The sequence below is a fragment of the Lepidothrix coronata genome, unplaced genomic scaffold (assembly GCF_001604755.1).
Source record: "Lepidothrix coronata isolate B3197 unplaced genomic scaffold, Lepidothrix_coronata-1.0 Scaffold11, whole genome shotgun sequence".
In the NCBI taxonomy this organism is placed as follows: Eukaryota; Metazoa; Chordata; class Aves; order Passeriformes; family Pipridae; genus Lepidothrix; species Lepidothrix coronata.
The window spans coordinates 9,250,088-9,274,340 of NW_016690191.1; the positions used below are offsets into that span (position 1 = coordinate 9,250,088).

General features: G+C 42.5%; 1 protein-coding gene and 1 long non-coding RNA gene across 2 annotated transcripts; both read left to right on the forward strand.

Moving 5' to 3' along the window:
- The first annotated feature begins 160 nt into the window (after nucleotides 1-160).
- LEO1 (LEO1 homolog, Paf1/RNA polymerase II complex component) lies at nucleotides 161-11,180 on the forward strand. The gene is made up of 12 exons (XM_017805061.1): nucleotides 161-254; nucleotides 1,048-1,773; nucleotides 2,032-2,136; nucleotides 2,854-2,948; nucleotides 3,577-3,722; nucleotides 5,112-5,196; nucleotides 5,539-5,633; nucleotides 5,919-6,053; nucleotides 6,415-6,550; nucleotides 6,864-7,050; nucleotides 7,325-7,422; nucleotides 10,911-11,180. Exons 1-12 carry the CDS (start codon nucleotides 197-199, stop codon nucleotides 11,013-11,015), a joined length of 1,971 nt encoding a protein of 656 aa, XP_017660550.1. The 5' UTR covers nucleotides 161-196; the 3' UTR covers nucleotides 11,016-11,180.
- A 9,749-nt stretch (nucleotides 11,181-20,929) lies between these two features.
- LOC108492536 lies at nucleotides 20,930-23,651 on the forward strand. Its single transcript, XR_001873136.1, has 3 exons — nucleotides 20,930-21,106; nucleotides 21,248-21,376; nucleotides 23,575-23,651. It is a non-coding gene; the product is annotated as an uncharacterized LOC108492536 (long non-coding RNA).
- The last annotated feature ends 602 nt before the right edge of the window (nucleotides 23,652-24,253 follow it).

Sequence of the window (24,253 nt, forward strand, 5' to 3'; positions counted from 1 at the left end):
CGGTGCAGGGCGGAGGAGGAGACGGGCAAACACGATCCCTTTCTTTGACCCTGGGGGAGTTCTCTCCTCCCTCAGGCGCCGGAGCCCACACGGACACGGCCCCTTTAAGAGGCGGCGCCTCAGCCCTGGGGCGGGGCCGCGCTCGCGGCGCTCGCCGTGACGTGCCCGCGCGCGCCGGCGGGGCCGCGCTGCCGCCATGGCCGACATGGCGGATCTGTTCGGCAGCGACGCGGACTCGGAGCCCGAGCACAAAGGTGCGGGTTTGTCGCCTCCCTGTCATCCCTCCATCCCGCACGGGTGGGCCGCGCCGCCCGCCCGCCCCGTATCGTCCCTCTCGCATCACCCGGGCTCGGGCGGGAGGGAGGGAGCGGCCCGCGGGAGGAGCGGAGCCGCGGGCCGAGGGGTCGGTGCCTGCAGGGGAGGGAATGAGGGAGCTTCAGTCCTTAGCGTGTTTTCAAAGAACTTGTCTCCATTCTTGTAAATCGCTTTTCCAGGCAGATATTCTTTTATTTTCCTGCTCGAAACGGCGTTCACCAGCCTCAGCATTGACGAGTAGCTCCAATGGCAAAAACGTGCCCGGCTACATGGTTTAGGTTAAACGCATGGTGATTTGAATTTGTAGGATATTGTAAGCCACGTACATGTAGTTACTTGTTTAAGCCTTCGGTATTTTAATGATCTTATTTATCTTTGTGTAATTCCTTATTCCTTCTACAGTTTTAGAATTTTAGATCATAGCTCGTGGCTTGAAACTTCATGTGGCATAATTTTTTTATTGTGTCTTTCTTCGGCTGTGCCTTTATTAGCAGACATTTTATTTTACTGTACTCGGTAACTTTTGTCAGTCCTTCTTACAGTTCTCTGTAGGTTTTCTCTCTAGGGTTTGGGTTGGTTTGGGGGGGATCCTTCTTACAGTTCTCTGTAGGTTTTCTCTCTAGGGTTTGGCTTGGTTTGGGGGGGGGGGTTAGTGTTAAGCAATGCCCATCATCTTATGTGCATCCTTGTAGGGACATCTTGACTTTTGAAAGGGTGATGTTTGTTTTGCAGATTCTGATTCTGGATCTGATTCAGATTCCGACCAGGAAAACGGTGGTTCTGGTAGCAACGCCTCTGGAAGTGACAGTGACCAGGATGATGACAGGGAGGCAGTAAAACCCAGTAATAAGGAGCTATTTGGAGATGACAGCGAGGATGAAGGAGCATCCCATCACTCGGGCAGCGACAACCACTCTGAAAGGTCCTACAATCGCTCTGAGGCCTCGGGGCACTCTGAGCACGAGGACAACGAGCAGTCGGACGGGGACCAGCACAGCGCCTCAGAAGCTGCTCATGAGGACGACGAGGACGATCGTGATCACGGCTCAGATGAAGGCAGTCACCACTCAGAGGGAGACGGTTCTGAAAAAGCACATTCAGAGGACGAGAAGTGGGGCAAGGAGGACAAAAGTGATCAGTCGGATGATGAGGAGAGGCAGCAGAACTCTGATGATGAGGAGAGACAGCAGAACTCCGACGATGAGGAGAAAGCGCAGAACTCGGATGAGGATGAAAGGCCACAGGTGTCTGATGATGAGGAAAGACTCCAGAACTCGGATGAGGAGAAAATGCAGAACTCGGATGATGAGGAGAGGCCACAGGCCTCGGATGAGGAGAAGATTCAGAACTCAGATGACGATGAAAGGGCCCAGCGTTCTGATGAGGAGAAGATGCAGAACTCTGATGATGAGGAGAGGGCCCAGCACTCTGATGAGGAGGAGCAAGAGCACAAATCCGGTAGGACTGAGTACAGAAGTAATGATTTGCTGCTGGTTTGGTCTCTATTGTTTTGTTTACGTTGGCCTGAAAAGATTCAAACTTCAGTGTAAAGGCATTAATTGTGTAGCTTTCGACTGTAGTCATCTTTGTAATGCTTTTCTTATGCAGCACTTTTAAAATGCCTTTTCATCTGAATCAGCTTATTAATACAAAGGCATTTTAAAATTTGTGGAGCAAAGTTTTTAATTTGCTGAGAATAATTATGCTCCTTGGTAGAGTCTGCAAGGGGCAGCGACAGCGAAGATGAAGTTCTGCGAATGAAGCGAAAGAAACCAATTGCATCGGATTCAGAAATGGAGAGTGATACAGAAGGGCAGAAAGGTAAATTGTGTTGTTGTTCTGTGCGGGTTTGATTCCTTTCATCATCATCTTGAGGTGCCATTCATCTTATCCAGGATAGAATTAGTAGCACTTGCTGTACGTGTGACTGTAGTGCCATGGAAATAATGAAACAGCGGGAATTCTGTGGGGGAGATGCATGCTGTGCTTCTGATTCTCTCTGGTTAGTTCTGTCAGCTTTTCAGCTTCCTCCATGAACTTTTCTTCTGTGAATGTTCTTTCCTATGTTTTTATTGAAAGATGTTAAGAAATGGTTCCTTTAATCAGAGCAACCCAGGGAACCTGTACTGGTTTTTGTGATGGGTTAGCTGGCTTGAGAAAGAAGTGTTGATTTTCTGAGAAGTAAAACCTCCAAAATGTGTAATGAAGTTGCTGTTACTTATATTCAAGTTACTTGAATAAGGATTATCTTATATTTTTTCTGTTGCTGTTTTTCAACTAGATTCCCTTATTTGATGGAGCCTTTATGGGAAAACATACCTTGAATCCTTAGCTTAAAAATACACAGAAAAACTTTTTTTTAGGGTAAGGGAATAATGTGGGCTTCATAAACATTTGAAATTTTTAACCTCTGTAGGTGATTTTAAGTGTTAATAAGAGTGAGGGATTTGTTAACCTTTTTTTTCTGTGAGTGTTCTTGCCTTAGGGCTGTGTGTGCACTTATATGTGTGTTTTAAAATAGCAATTTTTCTGCTCAAGAGCATGCAGATGTCATGGATCTGTTTGGAGGTGCAGATGACATTTCCTCAGGGAGTGATGGAGAAGACAAACCACCGACCCCAGGACAGCCCATTGTGAGTAGACTTGACTTTTGAGATAATGGACACACCATTCCACTCTGAAATAGAATTTGATAATATTTGAGTGAAAAAAAGTAATGACATTTAGTAAGCATAACAGATAATTTTGTCCCAGCTGAAAGAATTGTTAAAGTTTTATACATAACTATCATATGAATTCATTTGTTTGCCTTCCCCCATCCCTGCTCTACTTTTTGAATAGTTTGATTGACATAACATACAAAGCCATAGCTGTCTTTGGCACCTTATTACAGCTGTTTGAAAAATATTTTTATTTTAATGATAAATTTTCATCTCTTGTTGATAATACAGAAAAATATCCTTTTTAATCTGGGAGTTGTTGCCCATTTAGTCTCCAGTGCTTAACTGAAAACTGTAGGTCAGCTTCTGTGCTGTTCTTTACTGTCTGTCTCTGGAGTTTGCACTGGTATTTGAAGTCACTTTAAGTGGCACATGAAAATGCTGAATTGAATTGCTTTCAATGAAAATGTGAGTTCTTTTTTACCCCGTCTCTCTCTGTGCATGTGGATGACATTTCTTTAAGGAAAATGTACTTATTAGAGCAGCAGTAGCCAGATAGACTTCTTTTCACTTATGCTGCTATTCTCCATTTTTTCATTAGGATGAGAATGGACTGAGTCAAGAACAGCAGGAAGAAGAGCCTATTCCAGAGACCAGAATAGAGGTAGAAATACCAAAAGTGAACACAGACTTGGGTAATGATTTATATTTCGTGAAGCTCCCCAACTTCCTCAGTGTGGAGCCCAGGTAATTGCACATTAAATACATGACTGATAAGGTTTTTTGGCGTTTTCCTGTATTGCTCTTATTTAGTAATACAACTAAATGCATTTGCCCTGTTTAAAGTGGTTGACATTAAGATGAAAACTTGTGGCTGTGATTAATCAGTTGTAATGTCTGTTGTTATGTAATCAGGTGCTGAGTAATTTTGAGCTTGTGTTTCAGCTTGATTGAATAACTTGTCTGTAAAAAGCAAAAATGTGATTTAATTGAAATCCCATGCTATTGGTTCAATTTTAAACACAGGTTCAGGCTCTCAGGGATGTGAAAGGCAAATGCACAGGATCTTTACGCACTTCTGAATGATTAAAAGCAACATTTTGAATTTTAGAAGAAGGCCTTTTTTATCTGTATATGCTAAATATACTGCTTTACTGTGAAGAGGCTGGTTACTCCTTTTCATGTTTACCTAACCCAAACTGAAGACATTGCTGGAATTCATATGTGAAACAAAATAATTGGAGTTTGTGATGTTAGGCCCTACAGGCCTGGTTCAGCACTTGTAGCAAATTGCTGTTAAATCTGTCTCTTTGAGTGTTTTGTTAAGCAACTTTATTGGAAGTTCAGTAGGTGCCCTGTTAGGTGGCAGCACAGCCTTGTTTCTGTCATAGCTCAGTGAAACCATCCTTTCTGGCCTCTGGCTCTAGGCTGCTTCCAGAGAGAAATGTTAAGAATCCTGTTAGTGGCTGTAATCACTGAGATAAGTCCTGGTGATCACTGGGGGTCAGACAGGACTGAAAATAGAATTGCACCGTAGCAGAGTCTGTTTATCACTTTTTTTTCCCTTGCAGCAGCCTGGAAATTGTTAGGAAGGACGTTAGGGAAAGAGTTCCCCCACCCATTCCCATCCCAGTCATCAGAGAGGAAAAACAATCTCATCTTCCTTTCTCTTTGGCTGGTTTTGAGGTTGAAATTAAAAAAAATATGAAGATTGTGCTCTTAGAAACTATTTCCAATTCACCGCATTTATAGGATGTTTTTTTTTTTTCATTTTATTCTCTGTACAGTGTATGTATTTTGTTCCAGACTTAACCCTCACCCCATCATCCTGATACTAAAGAAACAGTATTTTCTGAGGCAGACTTGCTTTTTTCAGCTAGAACCACGTGGAGGGTGTGAATGTTACCGTGGCTGTAATCCTTGGTAGTGAGGACACTTGGGTTGGGCCCCTGAGGTGGGGAATCAATGCAGTGATTCCTTGCTGCAGGAATGGCTGTCTCACTGCAGTGCCTGCTGTTGTGGGCAGGTTATAATTTAAAATTTAAATTTTCAAGAACCTGTTATTTTGCACAACTCTAGAATAATCTGGATTAATCTTTTAGAAGAATAAAGAATGTATTTTAAAATTTATTGCAGACCCTTTGATCCCCAGTATTACGAAGATGAATTTGAAGATGAGGAGATGCTTGATGAAGAGGGTAGAACTAGGTTAAAACTCAAGGTATGATTTTAAGTTTCTTTTTCTCTTTTACACTTATCTAGCCACATTTCTTCAAAGTCTATTTCAGATATCTTGGAATAGTTTTGAATTTGTGATTCAGATTAAGAAAGTGTGGGCCAGTTCAGCACCGAGGACAGTTGATTCATTTTAGTAATAAATTTTTAAAAAGCTCAACAGCTGCTTTCCACATATAAAAGCAATACTTTTCACCTTCATTTCTTTGCATCATGCAGCAAATTATCAAACCTTTCTAACTGCAATTCTTGACCTATATAGAGTATATTTTACCACAGTATTCCTTACTATGAGTTAGAAAACATGTTTTGGTTTTTTTCCCCTCAGGTAGAAAACACAATACGATGGCGGATGCGACGAGATGAGGAAGGGAATGAGATCAGAGAAAGTAATGCACGGATAGTCAAATGGTCAGATGGAAGGTTAGTTTGGACTTTTTGCCATTGAAGGAATGCAGGTGTTCTTACAGTGACGTGCCATGACATGCAAAATTGGAAGGTCAGCAAACTTTGACGTCAGTTCTGCGCAGCACAAATTATTTTAGTCTCGGTGCTTTGAAAAGTTTATACTCTGCTTAGTTTGGATTGAAATATAATTATTGGCCATATATAAAAAGGAAACATGAAGGCTTTCTTCATTTAGAAATGAGACAAAAAAATAGACTGCAGTGGCTTTATCAAATAATTCATCTGTGAATCTCCTTTAAGCATGTCTCTCCACTTGGGCAATGAGGTCTTTGACGTGTACAAGGCGCCGCTGCAGGGAGATCACAACCACTTGTTCATCAGACAAGGGACAGGTCTACAAGGACAGGCTGTTTTCAAGACAAAGTTAACCTTCAGGTAAACATGCTATTCTATATCAAATGTTGATACTATTTTTGCAATTAAGTGTTGTAACTAGTATATAAAGATTAGAGATACCAGTTGGTAAACCTTCAGACCTTAACTGATTAGTAAGAATGTGCTATTTTCCAAAGGTTTGTCCTAAATTAGGTGTCCAAGCTGGAAAGATTAATGTGCCATTCAACTGTAATATGTAGGCTACATGTAATTTTCTTATACATGTGTTTTAAAAATGGATGATGCTTTTACTTTTGTGCAGATGAATCTTTGAAATTTAACTGTGCTGGTCCTACCGTTGTCCTTTGAAAATGAAATACATTCCTTAAGAGATATTTAACCCATAGCAATCTTTTACCAGGCCACACTCTACAGACAGTGCCACTCACAGGAAGATGACTCTGTCTCTGGCAGATAGATGTTCAAAGACCCAGAAAATCCGTATTTTGCCTATGGCAGGTCGTGATCCAGAGTCTCAGCGCACAGAAATGATTAAGGTATTGTGGCATGGAACTCACACACATAAAATCTTCTGATTTAATCTAAAAAATCACAACTGTAATATAGCTGAACATTTTTAAACATTCTATGATTTATGAAAAACAGTATGTTTTGGAGTTTTAGGCAAGAGTTGTAAGCGATGGATGTGGTTTACTTAACCGTACAGGTGACAAAACTGGCAATATTTACAGTCTTTACACTGCTGTGAAATTATTACAAAAGCTGCAGTAGAATACAAAGGGCACTTGAGACGGTTTGTTTGGGTTTTTTATCCATCAGTCTTAATATATTGTTTCTTCCTTTGGACAGAAAGAAGAGGAGAGGTTAAGAGCTTCCATTCGCAGAGAATCCCAGCAGCGACGGATGCGGGAGAAGCAGCACCAGCGTGGTCTGAGTGCGAGTTACCTGGAACCCGATCGCTACGATGAGGAGGATGAGGGAGATGATGCAATCAGTCTGGCAGCTATCAAAAACAGATACAAAGGTGGCATCAGAGGTAATCATAAACCTTAACAGCACGTTATTAGGGCCTGGGTGGTTCAGATAGATTAATTTCACAGGCCAGTCCTGATAAGACAGTATTTTGCCAGTTGACACATGAGGAGATGTTAATTCAGTTTGTGTAAGTTTATTTTGTTTACTCTGGACTTTGATTCTGTGGGACTTCAGCATTTTGTAGGACTAAATGTAAGACAATTATTTTTAATATTTTCTCTTCCTCACCAGTTTCAGATAAAGATAAATATTTGTCTTTTTATTTTTCTCTGCAGAGGAACGTGCTAGAATCTACTCTTCAGACAGTGATGAGGGCTCAGATGAAGATAAAACCCAAAGACTACTCAAGGCAAAGAAACTTAATAGTGATGAGGTAAGAAAGGGACTTTGTTCTTAAGCTGCTCATTCTTGATGAGGAAAATTTCAGTGCTAAATCTGATTTTTAAAGCTGAGACTTTGGTAGTTTTCATTAATGCCGTGATAAATGTATTATTTGACTTTGGCATGCTTTCCATGGTAATTAATCACCAGTTTCTTATATACTGCATTGTTTCATGGACATGAGTGGTTCCCAAAGGAGGTCCCTATTGTTATTGCTGATTTCAAGATGGAGAAATTTATGCAGAGTTATGTAAAATGACTTTACCAAAATTATGCAACGAGTAAGAGGATTTAATATTAGAATCCTAGTGCAGTGTTGTCCAAGCTACATGGTCCTCTCCTGTTTATTATGGAAATAGTGGAAGCACCAAGGTCTTGGGTTTGATCCCTGTATGGGCCATTCACTTAAGAGCTGGATTTCATGATCCTTGTGGGTCCCTTCCAACTCAGAATATTCTGTGATTCTGACCCTCACTCCTTCCCATTTTACATAGTATTTCTACTCTTTTTAAATAGAGGAGTTAAAAAACTGAGTTAAAAAGATTTAATGTCTGTTGTTAAAAAGACATTATCCATCACCCAAGTATCATCCGAAACACTGGATCATGATCAAGGTAACTGCAGCTACAACAGCAGTGCTATTTCCTCATCTAAATTTGTGTTTTATTAGTTTGTAATTTATCACTGCTGGGTATTAGCAGATGAGTCTTTTTTAGTTCAGGTAGTGTCACTGCTGGTGCAGCGCTGCAGTGTTACACAAGGAGGAAGCTTGCTCTCATTTTCACTTCCATACTGTGCTTCCTGTAAACTCCCCAGGAGGAATCCCTCACTTCCCAGCCTCTGGGTGTTTGCTGCATTCTGAATGAATGTTCTTGCTGCTGGGACACTTCTCTTACACTGTCACCTGAGTATTTGCACTAATAGGCGTGGTAATGTGAAGCAGGAGTAAAAATTAGATTTCTCTTTGAATGACATAGATTCTGGCTTTTTATTATACACAGGAAATTTTAATGTTTCAGAAAATACAACCACAGTCCTGAAGACCACAGCAGTGAGTCGTGTAGACAAAACTAATTTTGTGAGCTCTGTGAGTGTTTGTAGAAATTGAATTGTTTATTTGTAAGACAATGCCAGGTGTTAGTTCATGATACAGTGATGTCAGGAATTTGCAATTCCCTTCTCTCAGAAGAAAAAGTCTAGTCAACAGCATTACTCTGCTGCTCGAGGAACAATAGCCTCCATTTTAAAATGCCATGACTTGAAGGTAATACTCCTGTCAGGCCATGGAGGGGTGCTACAGTGTTACAGAAAGCCCAGCCATGTGTAAGTACTTATTTCAGGGCCACAGAGGAACTGTGATATTTGTGATACATATCCACATATGTGAATGACTGAGTTCCTTGTACACACACATGCTTTTATGTGCTGTCAGTCCACAACACAGCACAAATCTTTGTCCTGATAACAATTTGTTGTTATTACTGTAAATGTCAATCTGTGATTAATACACTTTATCACCACACAGCAAGTGGTTTCACTGTTAATGGGGGTATTCTGCTGAACAGGAAGATGACTCATTGAACAATAGCCCAGCTAGATTACAAGAGAATGCTTGTTTTGAGGAAGAGGCTATCACTGAGATTCCCACCCCTACTAATTTCTGGTTTCCATGCTTAAAATTCCTTCCTAACTGACATTCTTATGGTACTAACTTCATGCATTAATACAAAATAAAATCCTTTTGGATAAATAATTTCTCATTAGAGTTCTGAAGCTTTAATTAAAGTTCTGAAACTCATTCTTTGATCCTTCTTAAAATCCAAGCAAGTTGCTTTAAAAAAACAAACCAAACCAAAAAAATCCCTCCACTTCCAAAACCGACAAATGGAAAAAGGGATGAGATTACTTAGACATGAGAGTATTTTTGAAGATACTCATCTTTTTAAGCGATAATTGAGTTACCACTTGTTCTTCACATCACAACTGATGAGTTTTTCATGAATATCATGGCTAGGCTTCATGAACGAGGATTTGGGAAGGGCTCTACCCACATTTGCTACAGGCTTGCTGGTGGCTAAAGAGGCCAATGCGAGATAGACAAGACTGGTTGCAAAGGGCACAGCAGAAAGACTCCTTGGATGGTATTGGCAGGATATGATTCTTTCTGTGTGGTCTCTTTGATGGTGATCCTGCGTGCGTTCTCAAAGGAGGCAGCAGCGTTATGGATTGTGTGTCTCCAGACCTCCCGACTGGAGGCCAGGGTAGACCAGCGGTGAAGATCAATGTGGCCAAGGCTGAGATGTTGTTTCAGGGGGTCCTTGTATCTCCTCTTCAGGGCTCCTCTCTTGCGGCAGCCGGTGGCAAGTTCACCATAGAGCAGGATCTCAGGGAGGCGGTGGTCCTTCATCCTGGAGACGTGCCCTGCCCAGCACAGCTGTGTTCTCAGCAACATGGCCTCAATACTTGTGCCTGCTGCTTGCTCTAGAACAGACCTGTTAGTTACATAATCTGACCAGTGGATGTTCAGGATTGTGCTGAGGCAGCGTTGGTGGAGCGTTCTAGGAGACGCAGGTGGAGGTGGTAACTGACCCATGATTCAGACCCATATAAGAGAGCCCACAGCACAAAGGCTCTGTAAACACTGATCTTTGTACTTTTCTTCAGGTGTTTATTTCATGAATAACTAGTGGTTTAAAACATTGTTTGGAAGGATGATTCAAACTGAACTGGTGTAAATGTACTTGGAGTAAAAAATCAACCTGTTAACTTTATATTCAAGGACTGAAAATGGAACATCCAGTCTATAAAAGTCATTATGTTATTACTTGCAAACAGGTAATTAACTCAGTGATTTGAGTTCCTTTGACCAACCCTTTGACACCTCATAAACTGTTATATTTCTTGGACTGTAAACTGGTGTTGATTCTGAGTACAAGTGGTTCCACATAATTTTTTTTCTTTATACCAGAGAGTGGTTTTGGTTTTGTAATGAACAAAATGCCTACCCACTTGCAGGATTTCTCCTTTGCTTCAGTAGTTCTGATTTAGGGCATGTAAGTATAAATAGTCTCAAAACTTAGCAAAGCTACGTCTGCCTAAGGGGAATGTGTGTGTTTCTTGGAAAATTCACTGCAAATTTGAGGAGTTACCCAAGTTGCCCGTGCTTGTAAGACTTGCTGAGAATGATATTGCACGTTATAAATCCAGATTATGACAGAGACTGCCCATGCCATAGCTCAGACTGAGGCAGATGTGGTTGCAGGTCCATTGAGGTGAGCAGAGCTGCAGGGGTGGGGGCTTTGACACTGGTACAGTGGTGGCTGAACTTGAGTATTTCAGTTACCAAAATGGAAAACCCAGAACTAGTAATTTTGCTTTTCTTACAAGAATGGCTTTGAGGTCTTTTTGTTGTTCTTCTGAGTTTGTTTTTTTATTTTAGCTTCAATATTGTGGTTTATTTTTGTCCTTTTTTGCCTTTAGGAGGGTGAACCTTCTGGAAAGAGAAAAGCAGATGATGATGACAAAGCAAGTAAGAAGCATAAGAAATACGTGATCAGCGATGAAGAGGAAGAAGATGACGATTAATATTAAGGAAGAACAGCAGTTGATTTTTTTGTTGTTGTTTTTTATACATATATTGTACAGTTCTCTTAGGGCAAAGTTGTAAGTAACCATAATGGGGTTATTTTGATAAAGGAAAATTCCAAAGTCTGCGTTTTTGGTGTAAATGAAGTTTTTTGATTTCCTTTTACTTTATAAGATTTTTCTCTTATTGCAGCACATGTTGCACCAGGGATCATCACAGTGCTGGTTTTTATCTTGCACAGCACATTTAAGTTTTGAAAATTGTAGTAACTGGTTATTCAAGTGAATGGGTCAATAACTTTACTGAGTTCATTGGGAGAAGCCATGCTCATCTCTGTAAAATGCTTAAATGATAAATTTGTCTGACAAGGGTATGGTGATTTAGCTTGCTGTCTGTGTGGAAGGATTGGAAGAACATACAGTGGTACAGTACAAGTCTGTTTTTATCCTAGATATTTCTTACTTCCTGTTTACAGTGGACAGCACATTACTATGCTGGTATATTTTGCTAACTAAAAATATTTCTTGCCATGTTTGAGTAAACTGTGAAGTCCATGCAGTTAGAATAGTTAACTGATCACAGAAGACATTTATTTTTCATGCATTGAAGCCCAGAATGAAAATCTGCATCTTCCCTGAGCATTAATAATAATAAACAACAAAAATAATAATAATTGGAACATGCTAGTGATGTAAATGTCAGAGTAAAAGCACTCCTTTCATCAACTCAATAATTTCTGCCAGCAGAGATGAAAGTATCCTTTAAAAGGGGAGATGAACCACAATGCAAAAATACAACCTAATAATAGTGTCTCAGAATCTCATATAATTCTTATGGTGCTATTTCCTGTTGTTGCTGGTTGGTTTTATAAATGGGTTTTTTAAGCTGGGAAGTCACAGGAGGAGAATGTCCATTGCTGCTTTTACGCTGTTTCTAAACTCCTTATTTGATGATCAAATACCAGTTGTGAAGTGGGGAAACGCTGGAAGAAATACCTGAACTTTTCCACACTTTCTTTCCAGGATGACATATCCCATATGTGTTTTCTGTGGTTGGTGAAGGAGCATTCGTACATTCTCTGTGTTGCCTTTTTGACTGACTTTTCACACAGTCCTGCAGAGCCTGGATATGACTTGAAGAAGTTGAGAAAATGGAAGTAGCTGAACACCTCTTTAAACAAAATCATTGACTGATGCTGTGCAAAGTTGATTATGTGGATTTGTGTTATGTAAGCTGAAATAAAGTAGCTGGTAGTTATTGAAGGACTGTTCCCCATCTCTCTCCTGCCCAGCCGAATTCTGCTTTTTTATAAAACAGTAGAAGGGTGAAAGTGCCTCATAGTGAGCGCTTTGCTCGTGATATTCCCTGGTTCTTTGAGTTAAAGCTTTCAAGCTGGACATCTTGCTTTTCTCCTCTTTAATTAGGACAGTTGTTTGTCACAATACTCTACCTCCACTTCTCCTGCCTGGAAGGTACGGGAAGCGTTCTGCCTGCAGTAGGACAGAGCTCTGCGTGTGTTAATGTGTTCTGCTGAGCAGCTGACTGCAGTTTAGACATTTGCAAGTAAGAAAACAAAGTGAAAAATTTCAACTTGCAAGTCTGAGTGCCTGAGAAACTATTCTTTTTTTCTCTAATTAAATTGTTATCTAAGAGTTTCTGTGCCTCTTTAATGTGCAGATAAAACCTTTCTCCATCTGCTAGAATTTTGACCCTGTAATCCTCTTAGTTTAGACCTCTGCTGGGAGACTGGTTCCTTACATGAGGTTACCTACTCTCCATTTGTAACCTTCTCAGGAAGAAGCCAGCTGTTTAGGAAGGGACTCATTATGGGTGTAACATGCTGTACTTTAACTTAAAAGCTTCCCAGATACCTCTTAAACCACAAATTTGGCATATGGAAACAGCACCATTTCACTGGTAATGTGTTTGCTTCTATGTCAGTTTAATGAAGATGTTGGCTATTTTTATTTTTACTACACTCCTAAGAGTGAAAATGTTTTAATCACTTTCATAAGTTTGATGCTGACTAAGCCTTTACTAAGTAAGTGGTCCACTTTAGCTTCCAAAAATGAGGCTTTTTGTGGATTACGAAGATGAAAAGAAGTAATTTTTTACACTCTTGTCTTTTGTAAATTGCTCTTTTAAAGTCTTATTTAAATGTGGACTTTTAGAAAGTGTTTTCTCAGCTTAAATTAGTTTAATTATCATCTTGTAATTAAAGTCACTTAAATGAACTTATTCACAGTATTTTTTTAGTCATGGGTCTAATGTATAGTTTTATTTCATTTAAGGGCAGTTTTTGCTATCCATTTTCCAAGCATATAAAAATCTGTGTGTTCATCTAATGAGAGTGTATAAAGCCTGTCCTGGTGCCTGGTGAGTCCTTATGGTAGGTTGGTAAAAGATTCAGGAGGTGTGTTGTACAGTGACAGCACCAGCTCAGCCCTGACCTCTCACTGCCTGACTGGGCATTGCTAGAAAACCAAAACACTTGCTTCAGGTAAGAGGAGGATCAGATTCCCTGAGAAAATAAGTTTTCTCTTTTTTAAGTAGGATGTGCAAGTGAAGCATGCTAGGGAAGAAAAAGATAAATAAATATCTTCAGTGGAAAATACAGGAATTTATTGCTATGTGTTCTCTAAAGTTACCAGCACAAACTGGTCTTCATCTCAGCACCCAGTGAAGTGTCCAGTTCACAGGCTGTGCCTGGTCACAGTCACTGTTCACTTCAGGTCTGTACTGAAACCTTCTGCAAAAATTAGCCAAACAAGCCAGGAATCAGCAATGCAGCTGCCATATGGGCAGGTTTGAATAGGGCCCTCCGAGCCCAGGGCGAGGAATTCAGCCCTGTCAGAGGGAGCCAGCTCTGGCACTGGGATGTTCCATGAGCTTCTGGAACCTTCAGGTCAGGGAAGAGGCCCAGCTGAGCACGGCACCCTTAAGGCATTGCTATCCACTGACTCGAAGTATTCCATTATGGGATTATATCTCCAGTTAAATGCAAGACACCTTCTTCTCTTGCAGTTGTGTTTAGTCTTGGATAGTGGGAATACATAAGGAATATACTGACTTTAATCTTACCAGCCAGCTGACTTATATGGCTGCCCTTACTCTATAGGCATGCTGGATAGGATGTTCCTGTAAATAAAAGTGTTTGATGGATATTGAAATATCCATGTTTGATTTTAAATATCTTTAATTCCAGTGGGATGAAAAAATTATGGGGCGGGGGAATGAATATTCAAAGAGCAGAAGCTGTCCTGTAGTGACTGAGTGAGCTCCAGAATTTTCTGCAGCTCTAACTGCCCCCATTCTTATCACAGAAGTAACATCTGTGCATCTATTTAGGTTATTTATGGTGCTTGTCTGGTTGATAATTACGTTTGTGTATACTGTAATGTTTTCCCAGGATCTCCACTGGCAAGTGGCTCATTTTTGCTTTTGGAATAGAGTGTGGTAGAAAACTCCTTCAGAAGGGTTCCTTTGTGCCCTTCAGGTGGTTTGATGCTGCAAACAGTCAGCTCAGTCCACTGAGCTGTGTTTTCCCATGATCTAAGGGGGCTACATTTTCTTTTGGAAGCAGTGGGTTCACAGTTGCCTTGGGTGAAGGCTTTTCTGTTGTGAGCTGAATGAGTGGTACTGGTATTTTCATAGTGGTGGCAGAGCACAAAGAATTAAGAGCAAAGACTTGGAAGTTTCATAGCTAAGGAACCTTGTTAAGGACCTTGTCAACAGTGAGCTCTGGGAAGCTCTACAAAACAGGTAATTGCTGTTGCTGCAGGTACGGTTTGGCATATGGAACCATAGGATATCTCAAGCTGGAAAGGAGCCATAAAGATTGTCAAGTCCAACTTGCTACTCCTCTCAGGACTACTTAAAACTAAACCCTAGGACTAAGAGCATTGTCCAAGTGCTTCTTGAACTCTGTCAGGGTTGGTGCAGTGACCAGTTCCCTGGGAAACCTGTTCCAGTGATCAGCCACTCTCTGCATGAAGAACCTTTTCCTACTGTCCAACCTGAGCTCCCCCTGATGCAGCTTTGCTCCATTTCCTCGTGTTCTGTCACTGGTCACCAGAGGGATCAGCCCCTCTCACCCACTGTCCTCCTCCAGGCAGTTGTGGGCTGCAGTGAGGGCAACCCTCTATGGCTGAGCTGGCTGTGAGGCAGTGCATCAGGGCATTAAGTTCATTATGAATTAATTGTAGATAATATCAGCACGGACTTTGTCTGTCTAAACAACTGATAATTTGATAGTATCCTTACGTTTTTTCTCGTGAAGAAAACCTTGTTTAGAAAAGTTGATTACTAGAGCATATTGATGGGCTGTGCTGAGAAAGAGATGCTGTGCTCTGTTGGTGTGTTCCCTTAGTTGATAGTACATATGGCTGTGGGAGAACCTTCCTGTATGAGTGAGTGAGTCAAAATTCATGAGGGGTAGATAAGGAGGGATTGGTGTTTTATGGATACCACTCCTGTTTTTTTCATATATATCCATATATATGAATGTGTATTTTCCATGCAATTCTCGTGTCTCTGGACATGAGCAAAAACTTTCCTTATATCTACAGATGAAAATACTTTCTGAACATGATTGCAAAGTGACCACGTTTAAACTGAGAACAATTCACTAATCTGTGGATATGTTACCCTTTTACAAATCCTGTTTGATCTCTCGGAACTAAATAGGATTATTCTGGCTCTCAGACTTTTTCAAACACTAAACCTGGAGTAGCTGCTGCCATGTAGCAGGCAGCTCCATGTATCTGGTTGTCTGTCTCAAGGTTTAGTCCTGCCATAGCATGACATTACTAGATATAGGGGAAAATAAATCTTATGAATGCTGCACTGCCAGTTTGAAGACTTGAGTCACTCTGTAATTTGGCACTTTACTGAACTTCAGGGCTGCTGTTTTCCGTGGCTGTGTACTACCTCTGCTCCTGGTTTTTCTTAGGACAACTTTCCCTTTGGTTAGCCAGCAAAGTTTCTGAGTAAGCAGGATTATCTGAGCTTTTTCATGTCATTTAAATGTCCTTAATACATGTGCAATGACATTTATTAAAGGCAGTTCTGGATTTACATCATGGGAATTATATAAATGTGCACTGCATTGTGATTGCAGTATGTTCCCTAGAAATACTTACACCTCTGCATAAGTCACACAGTCGTGTAGAGCAGTGTTTTAAAATTATTTCTGTCTCTGAACTTACTTGCAAGGGATCCACACCATCTAAGAAAAGCTGGAAGGTTGGGAACAGGCTTCTGTTGGATGTGCAGAAGAGTTCATGCTGCATATTGAAAAAGGCTGAGAGCTGACCTGGGTGCTTGGGACAGTTCATAGTTTTGGATGTAGCACTGGATATCACAGTTGTTTGCATCTGACATACAGCTGACTGCATAGAAAAACAATTCCCACATAAGCTGGAAGGAAGCTTTTTTCAGGGGAAAGAAATTATTTTGAGGCATGTTTTGTGAACTCCTTTTCAGCCTCTCTTTATCCCCCTCCTTTTTTTTTTTTTTGCCTTCCTTTCACAATGTCTTATTAAATCTTTTCAGACCTTCCTAGGCCTAGCAGGTTTTTGTTGTTACACAACATCATCCAAGGTGTGCTGGCAGATCAGCTTTATTGCCAGGGATCTAGAAACGAGGGCTCAAGCTTCTTGACACAATTAAGAGGTGTCACATTTGAGCTAGGGATCTCTGGGAGTGGTTGAAGACTGATGTATTGCATGCTGTGGGGCTGAACTCTGAGCAAACACATTTTTTTCAGCACACTGTGACCGTAAAATTTAAAAAGAATACAGCTTTCCAAGGTTATTAGAGATTTTAGGTAAACTGGCTTTTTGAAGGCCTTTGATCTTGAAGGGGTCCAGCTTTTAGGTGTTTCTTACATCAGGTCAAATGGGTGTTTCAAAAACCTGAAAAGCTTTAAAATTAAAGGAAGTCTGAAATTAAATAGAGGGGGAAAAATATGTTGGGGTTTTTTTTGGAAGCAGGGAAATGCAGAACTCCTAGCAGGTGTTTAATCCAGCAGAGGGGCTTTTTCGGATGAAGCTGGGGCTGTCTGACTCTGCAGCTGCCTGTCTGCAGGAAGCCACCTGCCCTGGGGCAGAGCTGAACAGGACCGTGCAAAGGAGGTGCACAGAAGGTGTGGGAGGGAACGGAGACATGAGTCACAGCCTTTTGTAGTGTGTGCTGTATCTTGGCCTCACACTCAGGGGGTTGTTGCAGCTGAGTTCGAGAGAGGCAGAATGTTATTTCTTGATCTTTGGGAAATACGGCAATTAATGAAGAGTGGGCTCACAAATAAAAAAACCCAGGCATGCCCTGGCTTTCTATAAACACACACTAATTACTCAGAAGTACACAAGTTGTCTGCCAGAAGGATGCGTTTTTCAAATGGTGGTTCCAGATGGCCCCTTCTAAACCATATAAATATATGTGTTTTAAAACCGGTAACAAAGAAGGCCGTAAAATAAACTGAAAACTTGCATTAAAAAGAAAAAAAAAAGTTAGAATACACACTAATGCAATTTAGGCTTAAAAAAATATTCATATTCAACAACAGCAGCAGGAGATACTTCACGTATCTCCACACACACACACGTCTGCTGTGCCTTTGCACTGCCCAAGCTGTGCAGCTCCCCAGGCACAGCAGGATAACCTGTGCTGGGGCAGGAGGCTCCTCGTGCCCCGCCGGCCCGTGCAGGTCCCACACGTGCGAGTCCTCCCCTGTCAGTCACTTCTTTATCGCTCCATCTGACAGCTCAGCTCTCGCCTTGTGTTTCTGCTCTTGCAAGGCAGGGCTGCACTTCTCCACGTATGAAATGCTTGGCTGTTGCATAAGTTATGGTCTGTTAAGTGTTTTTCAGACAAGGCGCGGTTTTATTCCGCTCCAAGAAGGTTTGTGGGAAGGGTCCTGTGAGTGTGTGAAAAGTGCTGGGGTTTAGCCTGTGTGTGAAGCCTCTCTGAAACCCAGATTGTGGCTGGTGTTAGATGGGAGCATAGCTTACAAACCCTATAAAGAGTTTACACAAAGGTTTAGAGAGCAGGAAAATGTTTGCTGAGATGTAGAGCAGCAAATCTCTAAAGCCAAAATTCTGCAGTACATAATACTGAGGGCTTTAGTCCTTGGGTTCTTGCCATGAAACACCAGTGGGTTTAAGTTCATAGGAAAATACATTTGCACATGGACCTCCATGCTCAAAGACAGGGTAAAGTTTATGTAAGCCCTTCTGACAGATTTTAACCTGTAAGTTCACAGTGATGATTGTGCTGCTTAGCTGTGCCCAGTTTTCCAAAGGTTTTCTGAGTCTCAGCTCTCCTTTTGCTAGTTTCATTCAGTACATTTTCTACTGTTTGTAGACGAGGACAAGCTGCAATTTTCATAGCTGCTTTTTGAGCATTTTTCTAAACGTGGTAGTGTCTCTCTCATTCAGTTGTGGACCACCAAGTAAGTCTTGTCAGCTCCCATTCTGCTTGGACTCATGGATTATTCCTTCTTCTGGAAAAAAAAAGAAAAGGTGCCCTGAGGCCTTAAAGTTTTTGTTGGCTGTCTGTATGTGGGGAGTCTGTTTTGTGAAGAGGCTGCACATTCATTGCTTGAGGTCATTTGGAGGTGGGAGGTGAAATATCCTTGTGCTTTGGTGTGACCTTGATGATGCATTGGCAGAGCTTTGATGTGAAAAGCTGAGAGTGCTGCTTTGGGCCAGCTGTAACTAGTCCATGTCGCCGTTCATCAGTTTTAGGGTTTCAGAAGGGAACAGTGCAGATTAGGAGAGAGCAGCACACAAGATTCTTGTCACTGGGCAGCTTTTTGGTTCTTGTGACCGGTTTCCATAGCAGGAAAATACGCAGCTTTGGTTAAACCTGTTATGTGTGACTTTGTTGTTGTGCTCTAAAATGATTCCTGTATTTAACAGCAGCGTTGAGCGGTGTAAAATCTGCTGTTGCCAGATAGAGAGTGGGTGTTGTGCCAGAGTGTTTGTGATAGGAGCTGCTCCGGCAGCTGAAGGGCAGCTGGCAGCTCTCCTGCCTCGTCATGCGCGCTGGCAGGCTCCGGGCAGCCCGGTGAACTGATTCACCACACCAAAATAACCTGCTGGGCCGGGCTCTTCTTGTGAACCCTCGTGCACCTCGGCGTGATCAAGGATAGACAATGAGATTGTCTTCTGGGAGCTGGGAGTTTGTGCATTATTAACACCAAATAGGAGTGGGATTTGTGTTTTGAGCTGAAGATCCCAGCGTGTGCTGGGATTCCTCTTGTCCAAATCCACGCACCTTTGGGAAAACAAGCAGTGACTTCTTTTTGCCAGATCTGCAAGGTGATCCCACAGATGTGCTTCCACAGAGTTGGGTGCAAGTATGGGGGCTTGTCTACTAGGCATGCTCTTCCACTGGCAACAGGAGTCTTTTAATCCCAGTGCTGGTGGCATTGTCATCTGTCCCACAGCAGCGATTCATGGCAGTTTTTCTTTCTTTTTCTGAACATCTGCCAACTCTATATGAGAAGAAGAGTGGTCCCCAGCTGCCATTTAAAGAAAGGTGGTGGCAGGGAAGGATTTCAGATTTTGTAGAAGTGAGGGGTATCCCTGGGGAATGTTTGTAGTAAAAACCTGATCGTTTTACCCCGGCAAATCCCAGGCACTATTTTCTGAAGTGAAGGGTTAGCTCACTGAAATTCCATCCTGTGTGGATGTGGGCAGCCCTTGTGCCACTGCAGCTCTTTGAGCAGCCTTAGGAAGGTACCAGGGCAGTTGTGCAGAGCAACCTCTTGCCAGGGTCTTTTCTGTGCTTACTGCAGTCCCCTCCTTTGCTTTGGGTCCTCTGATTCCTCTACAGAAATCAGTACTGATGTCCTCATTCTGTTTGTGGTAAATTCTGAAATGAAGTGCATATTTAGCAATGGTTTTAATCTCTTTAAAAATTACTGTCATATTTGTTTCTGTTTTCAAGAGCAACTAAATACCTTTTTTCTCTCCAGCCTCCTTCCACTTCCCCAGGCTGCCAGGGTGCAGAATCGCTCCTTTTAACTGACAATAGTTAATCACCACCTTTTGCAAAATGGCCTGCAATGTATTTTCTTTCTGTTGCTCTTCTGCCAGCCCACTCTGTTCTCCTTCATTTTGATTTATGGCTCTACATGTGGGTATGTTAATGGAAAACCTTGGAGGGACAGATTGTGTATGCTCAGACACCGCTTTGGGAGGCGCGTGCATTTGGCTGCCTGGGTTTCTGTGTGTGTGCTGCGTTATGGCTCAGCAGAGCGAGCAGGGTGTGCATTTAATTTAGTAAATGTCTCTCCTAACCTGTCACAGCACTGCTTGTTTTTGCTGGAGCATATGCTCTGGTGGGGGCTGTTGATTCAGCAAAAGTAATGGTAGCCGATAGAGCTGATCAGATGCTCCAGAAGTAGTTTATCACATAAATTATTCAGCGGCTGTTGGTGTTTCTTATCACATAATGTGTTTGACCACTTGGAGGTTGGTGTGCTCTGGTGCACAAGATTGCTGAGGGGGCTTTTCTGCTTCACTCACCTTTGGTGCAGGTACAAAGGTTTCCTGTGCTCCTTGCTGGCAGTACAAGAGGGGAGGTGAGAGCCTTTGAGGTCTGTTAAAGGCTTAAAGTCCTCTTAAAAAAATTCACAGTTGGAGAAAAGCCACAGAGAGCCCCAAAGAGCCACTAACTGTGTGTGTTAAAGATGGTATCCTTCATTCAACACTGCCACAGTTGTGCCAGTAAAAGGGATAACTGAATGGTCCCTGGGTGCTGACCTCAGGTAACCCATCTGTCTGTGCCCAAAGCTGAGCTAGCACAACCTTTGGGGCTGATGGAGCTGTGGGAGTGGCAGGCAACCTCCAGCAGAAGCCAGCAGGCCTGCTAGTTGTTTGGAGAGTGGGTGTCTGGCTGTATTGCAGCACAGGACTGCACACGGCTCTGCCAGCAACAAACCAGTTTAAACTCTTTTTGTTTGGTTGAAGAGCTTGTGTGTCTCATGTTTCTCTACAGAAAGTTTGACTGCCATCTGATCTGACACATCTATACTTGTATCAGCGCTTGTAAGGTTTGGTTATTTTTTTGTTTTCTGGAGCAGGTAAGTTAGTCGCTTAATGCTTAGGTTAATCACATGAGTATAAACCTTCTAGGATACACATAAGTGGTTTAGATACAAAATACTGAGGGTATTGTGTAAAACTGCACCTAAGGAACATCCTCTGTTATCTTCCACCTGCAGTTGTCCCTGTCACCTGCCTGACTTGACTGGGTCTCACCGTGTAGCAGCCGTTTCCCATCCACAGTACTGGAGTCAATTTTGGACATGCAATATCAAAACACCTTCTTATGGTGGCTTGAGTCTTGACAGGTAGGTTGGGAGTGGCAGGGGGACCCCCAAGATTTTGGATTTTTTCCCAGAGATGCCTTTGTTGAATTGCATTTGAAATAGTTGTCTGACCCCTCCTCTAGTAGTTGTTTGCTGGGCAGTGCTTTTACCATATGAACATCGATGGTGAGAGTCCCAGTTTCCCTTTCAGAAGTGAAAGAAGATCAGGCCTGCAAGTCTGTCTGGGACTATAACTTGCCTGTGCACAGTCAATTTGCATTGCAGATGTGGTTTCTTCACAAGCCAGGGGCTGGAAGGCAGGCTGTTCTCCACAGACATCCCACAGTCCCCATGCCCATCCTTGCCTGTTGGGCACTGTCTTGTCCCTCAAGCACTACAGCTTCTCCAGCAACCTCTGCAATATTTTAACTTAACCTGGGGCTTGTTGGGATGGTGAGTGGCCAAAGCAGCCAGTTAACCCCTGCTCCATCAGCTCAGCACCCTCCCCTTGGTGTTGAGATGCCTCCTGCATGGTGTCTGGTGGAAATGTTGTTTTCTGCGGTATTTTAGATGAACCCACTTTTGCATCCTGCTTGAAACAGTTCATAAGGAGATGTGGGTCCCCTTAGATCCATGAAAGTTGCTGTGAGCAGAGAATGTGAAGCTGTGATCCTGGCTGTGCTCCAGGATGCTGTCTGTGTGTGGAGCTTAGGAGGCACCATCAACAGCATCACCTCCTGTAATACTGTTTTTTTCCATGGCCACCTATTTCACATGGAAGAACAGGGCAGGGGAGGCTTCCCTTGAAGGGGGTCTAGGATGCGCTGAGGTCTGAAGGCTCTGCTTCACTGCCCTGCTTGGGAGGGCTCTGATTCAGCTGCTCCTCAGGCTGGTCAGTACTGCTGCTGCTGGCACAGTGGTTCACTGGGGGTTGTGGGGGTAGGACAGGGCTGTTCTGGCAGTGGGCTGGTGTGGGTGGAGTTTCATGGCACAGGTACCTTGGTGACAATGTTCCCCACTCCACCCTTGGCTTCTTGTCCTGGGTTCTGGAACTGAGTGAACCTCCCCTCATGGTGACACAACTGCAAGGTGAGACTTTGTGCCAAGCACGTCTGCATTTAAAGGAAACACAAAACTGATTTTATCTTACCTGCTTTTAATATTATTACTTTTAAGACCTGAATCTGTTCCTCAGTTAGTGAAGCCCCATCAAAAGTTGCTGACAGCCCAGGGGGCAGCCAGGTGTGGGGTGAGAAGGAGGTGCCAGACACTTCTGCTGCAGAACTAGGCAGGACTTTTATCTGCTTGTAGAAAGATCATCCCTAGGTTATGAGGGCCTCATGGTAGGTAGAACTCACAGTGAGAGTTTCTGTGGCAATTTCTGCTGCTCATACCACCTTGAACACCAAGAATTCCACTGATTATTTGGAGAGGGAAGGATTTAAAAGTCACAAATCGGGAGCCAAATGTCTCCTGGGCTACCTCAGTGCCTGTAATCACCACCCCTCGTGTGCCTCCTGGCTCTTGGTGGACTGGGAGTCAGCCAGCTTGTCCTACATTGGCCTGTGCAGGGAGAGCAAGGGGGATCTGCAGCCTGTGGGAGTATTTCATGTACTAAAACGTGACTCAAGGTGCAGCTCAGTGCCATGTTTTCTTTAGCAACAAAACAAACCAAATCCACTTAACCAAACTATTCCTGCTTCAGCAGCCTGGGCTTTTCCTCATGCCACTGACCAACCTGTGGGGTCAGAGTGTAAGGGAGTACTGAAATAACCAGAGATTAGTTAAAAAAAAAAATATCCGTTTAAACAGAAGAAAATTTGTTCCTGAATTAAGCTCTTTCATTTATGAGCTGTTTGGTCTTTCAGCATCTGATAACATTGTAAAGCAGTAGAGCGTGTGACTGGCCTTGTAAGTGTGTGTCTGAGGAATCTGTCTCCACCCTGAAACCAGGGGAAGGAGAGGAGGCACTCTATTTTTGGCGAAGGTTACTTTGTGTATTTACATTTTCTGCTCAGATGAGTTGCCTCTAATGTCCAAATCTGAGTGATTCACTTAGTTTGGGGGGGTTTCCCCTTCAGCCTTGTGGTAGCTCTGCAGTGCTGCAAAGGGATGCAGATCTGAGGCCGTTCAAATATTGCTTAGTTTTTCAGTTTATCACAGTCCTTCTTGATCTTTCCTCCTGGCTGTCATGTGGTGAGCACTCGAGTTCATTGTTAAGGTCAATTTGTTGTTAACAGGAGAGGAGACCATGCTGGACTACCTCAGCATCCTCAGGGCAGTGGCACTAACTGTGTTGGAAGGCACCACTGCAGACATCCAAGTCATGCTCCAGAAGGTATGCTGTTATTCTGATTTGCAATTTACTTCCAAGATGTTCCTGTGACCAGGATTTAAATTCTCTTTTATTTTAGTAGCTGAATGAACATTCTTCTCTCATGAGAACACACTGTACTAGGCAGAAAGGAGTTACCTCTCTGGAGTGATACTATTTTGGGCAGTGCCAGGCTTTTCATTGTCATGGCAAAGTGTCTTATGTAGCATTAAAGTAAAATGGAAAATGCTACCTTCTCCATCAGCAAGTTCAGCAATAAATGCAGCTTCCACCAGGGAGTGTGAGTCCTGGCATTAGTTCTGAGAAAAGCAGTGATGCTGTGGGGCTGGACTGGATCACTTACACACAGGTAACGTGACCCAGACACAGTAAGGGAAAGTGGCTTGAACACGAGAAGGTCATGTTGTGTTGCTTCTCTGGTTTCCCAAGCTAAGGCCCACTGTGTGTCCCTGAAAGACCTAGGTAAAGCTAAAATTAAGTCAGTCAGATAAATATTTATAGTAGATATGTTAGGATATAATCCTCAAGGGGTCTGATTGCTCTCTCTTTACTCCGAAATGTACAAAAGGGAAAATAATAATGCT

What these genes read in the sequence shown, in the direction of transcription:
- LEO1 (XM_017805061.1), top strand. Translation starts at nt 197, where the DNA reads ATGGCCGACATGGCGGATCTGTTCGGCAGCGACGCGGACTCGGAGCCC. An exon ending in GGAGCAAGAGCACAAATCCG is followed by an intron (nt 1,774 to 2,031) that starts GTAGGACTGAGT and finishes GCTCCTTGGTAG; the next exon opens with AGTCTGCAAGGGGCAGCGAC. An exon ending in AAGACAAAGTTAACCTTCAG is followed by an intron (nt 6,054 to 6,414) that starts GTAAACATGCTA and finishes ATCTTTTACCAG; the next exon opens with GCCACACTCTACAGACAGTG.